The 3,435-nt window shown below is 66.6% G+C and overlaps 1 protein-coding gene across 1 annotated transcript in view; it reads left to right on the top strand.

Annotated features, from left to right (window-relative positions):
• The first annotated feature begins 150 nt into the window (after positions 1 to 150).
• ERLIN2 (ER lipid raft associated 2) overlaps positions 151 to 3,435 on the top strand; it is a 20,904-nt gene continuing 17,619 nt past the window's right edge. The window contains exon 1 of the mRNA XM_085304226.1: positions 151 to 178. Within this exon, the coding sequence (XP_085160352.1) occupies positions 151 to 178 (28 nt within the window). The remainder of the gene's footprint in view (positions 179 to 3,435) is intronic.

Here is a 3,435-nt window from a genome sequence, read left to right as displayed (position 1 = left end):
GGGACCACGGGAGCGACCTGCTGCGGTGACACCAGGGATGGGCACGATGCTCCGAGTGGGACCGCGGGAGCGACCTGCTGTGGCAATACTGGGCAATGGGCACCATGCAGGAGGACAGCAAGGGCCCTGGGGAAGAGCAAAGACCTCGCGATGCTCCTCGGCTCCGAAGCCGAAGCACGTGGGCCGGCGCCGACCAGGATGCTGCATTTGGGACGAGGGCTTCGCATGGCTTTAAGCTACTGCCGAGGAGCTACTAGCACTGTTTCCCTGGCTGGGAGTCGACACGGGGTGCGCCTGCCCACTGGCATCACCCTCACCGAAAGAGCCCCCCGAGCTGGGGCGACCTCCAGAGTCACCGGACGGGCGGCGCTGGCCACACTGGGCCCCCGTTTCCCCGGGGCGTGAGCGAGCAGTACAGTACCCTCCCTTCCCGTGACGCCTCTCGGTTTATTATCGTGGGGATTAACTGAGGAGTCGCAGTTCCACAGGCACGGGCGTTTCGGCCGAGCGCTGCCGGGAACGCGCCCCCGGCACCGGAGCCGCACGGCAGCTGGGAACCAGGAGGCGGGCGCAGGTGGCGGCGGCACGCGGGGAGTCCCGGAGCTGCTGAGCCGCCGTGGCAGCTCCGGCCGGCGTCACCGCCACCTCCCGCGCCGCTCGCCGGGACGGCAGGCCGGCCCGGGCGGGAAGGCCGGGCTGCTGCGTCGGGGGAAGCAGCAGAGCAGAGGCAGGTGAGGCTCCATTTCTGCATTTTCCTCTTTCTTCGCCCTCTTGCCAAATCCAGCCCGTTGCCGCACTCCTCGCCGGCTCGCTCCCGCCGCCGGGCTCGGTCCTGCTGCGGCTGCTTCGGTTGTGACTGAATTTTCCATTAGGAGCAACTGCTCCAGGCCGTCTGCCCGGTGCGCGTCCCCCCGGCTCCTCCAGCTGCAGGAATGCGTCATGCCCTTGCCTGCTGCTTCGATAACTCCCGAACTTGTGCGGCTTAAGCAAACCGGCGCGGCATCGGCACGCGGCCGGGGGGAGCCTGCTGCATGCACTGATCGATTCACGCGCCCAGCGCCGCCGTCGTGCGACTCCGCTGCTCGGCCGATAAATCTCCCTTCCGCTCCCTGGCTTCTCCATGSAGCACGAAGCAAAGAGCAGATCCTGGCTGGGCTGAGGCTCCTTCAGGGTTTTCCTCCAGGGGAAACTGCAAGGAAAGCACCAGGTTATGGCAAGGTGSGCAGCCAGCTGCTTTGCAAAAGCCCTGGCTCCGGGAGTCCCGTTACCTTGCTTGACGTCCGTCCTGCAGCTGGAGAAGGAGCTCGCAGCCCTTGCAGCCGGAGCGCACGCWGCAGCGTCGGGCCTGCCGTGTTATCCTGCTGCTCGAGTGCCCGAGGCTGGCAGGCGGCTGCGGCGGGTGGCCGCGGCTCGCACCGGCCGCAGGGACGCCCTCGTGCTGGGGCAGGCACGTCCCCGCTGCCACAGGGCTGCGAGCCCGGCGGCAGAGATGGGCCTGCAGGGCGCGCGGGGCGGCGAGGGCACGGGGCGCTGCACGGGCGGCACGGCTCCCTGCCGGGGTCCCGCCTGCCCCCCCGCTCCGTCCTCCCGCGGCCTCTGCTCCTGCTCTGCACGCCGCTCGCACCGGGCCCCGTCTCCCGTGCTGCACGTTGCTGGTATGATGCTCCTCCTGCACCACCTCCCGTGCCGCTCGCACGCTGCTCGCACCATGCACACTGCATGCAGCTCACACCATGCTCGCCCTGCGCGGGTGCCCACGCTGCACGCCGTGTGCATGCTGCTCTCCTTGCACGGGTGCCCACGCTGCACACCGTGTGCATGCTGCTCTCCTTGCACGGGTGCCCACACTGCACGCCGTGTGCATGCTGCTCTCCTTGCACGGGTGCCCACGCTGCACGCCGTGTGCATGCTGCTCTCCTTGCACGGGTGCCCACGCTGCACGCCGTGTGCATGCTGCTCTCCTTGCACGGGTGCCCACGCTGCATGCCACGTGCACATCTCTCTCCCCACGTGCTTTCCCACGGTGCATGCTACGTGCACGCTGCTCTCCGTGCTCTGTCTCCCACGCAGCATCCCCCCCGTCACCCATGCCCCCTGCCCGTTGCCTTCCCGGGGTGCTCGTCCCTGCACGCTGCCCACGGCCCCTTCATCCACGCGATCGGAGCCGTCGGAGCGCCGCGGGCCGCGTGCACGTAGCAGCCTTGCGTGGCAGAGCCCTGTGACGGCCAGATGGACGAGGCGCTGCAAGAGGGGCCCGGCGCGCTTGCAATGCTATTTTGGGTGAAAACGTTTCTTGCAGGATCTCGAAAGGAGCTGGCAGTCCGGTGGCGTGGATGATGAATGAGGGCTGGCTCCGGCGGCRGAGGCCCGCGCCGCCCCCGCCTTCCCGGGAGCGGCCCCGCGCCGCGGGCCCCAGATGGGAAAAGTTAAATGGAAATTACTGCTGAAAGAGGCCGGCCTGCGCCGACTTAGTTAAAGATGTTTATGGATTCAGAAACACGGGCCTGCATATGTATTTAAAGATGACAAATGTGATTCAATAAGTAAGGAATTTCTCCGTGGGCCGCGGCAGGACGCGGGGCAGCGCCGGCGCTCGGAGGGGCTCGCCGCCGCTCCGGGAGGCTCCTTCTCCCCGCTCCGGGCAGCGCTGGGTTCAYTCTTGGTTTTTTCCAGGATGTGGCCAAGCTGTTCCCCGTGCCGGCGGGGACCTCTCCGAGCACCGCGTCGGGGGCGAAGGCCGGGAAGCTGCCGCGAGCCGGAGCCTCGGCCCGGCTGCTCCGGCTGCTCCGGCTGCTCCGGCTGCTCCGGCTGCAGGAGCGCGCGGGGGGCACCGCCGGGCACATTCCTTCGCCCTGCTTTTATTCCTTAGCAGCACTTGGCTGGGACACAGAGACGGCTAATGAGGGACTGAGTTTATTGCAGTTTGATTTTTCTATTAAAACAATACAATAAAATAAATGCACTTGGAAATCTGGTATGTGTTTGTACATGGTAGATTTATTGCTCTGGAGGCTTCCAGAGAGACGCAGCCTTTCATTCCCTTCCTTACCGGAGCAGATCGTGTTGCAGAGCTTAAAGGGCTCTGGAGCTGTGATTTATTTGAAGGGAGAAACCAGGGAAATCCAACTATCTGTTCTCTGGCTCAGACCGTGCCGTGCCTCCCCGGCCAAGGGAATGCATCAGCACCTCCCCCACGGATTTTTCCTGTCGTTCGCGTTATCCCGCTCTAAATACTCCCCCGTGGCACGGCTGCCTCCCGCCCCGGGCTGCGGCACCTCGCCGCGGCTGCCCGGCCCGGCGCAGCGGCCCGGGGACGAGCCTGCCGCTCAGCGCCGTGCCGGAGCGCGCCGGCGTCGCGGTGGCTCCGGTTTCGGTCTCGAGGACCGGGCTGTAAATCCCCGCCACCGGCCTCGGGGTCGGGATCGCTGCTCGGGG

This window comes from Rhea americana, unplaced genomic scaffold (genome assembly GCF_003343005.1).
Source record: "Rhea americana isolate MKP2758 unplaced genomic scaffold, rheAme1 scaffold_204, whole genome shotgun sequence".
Lineage (NCBI taxonomy): Eukaryota > Metazoa > Chordata > Aves > Rheiformes > Rheidae > Rhea > Rhea americana.
The sequence above is the reverse complement of the archived record's forward strand: the minus strand, read 5'-3'. Positions and strand labels throughout refer to the sequence as shown.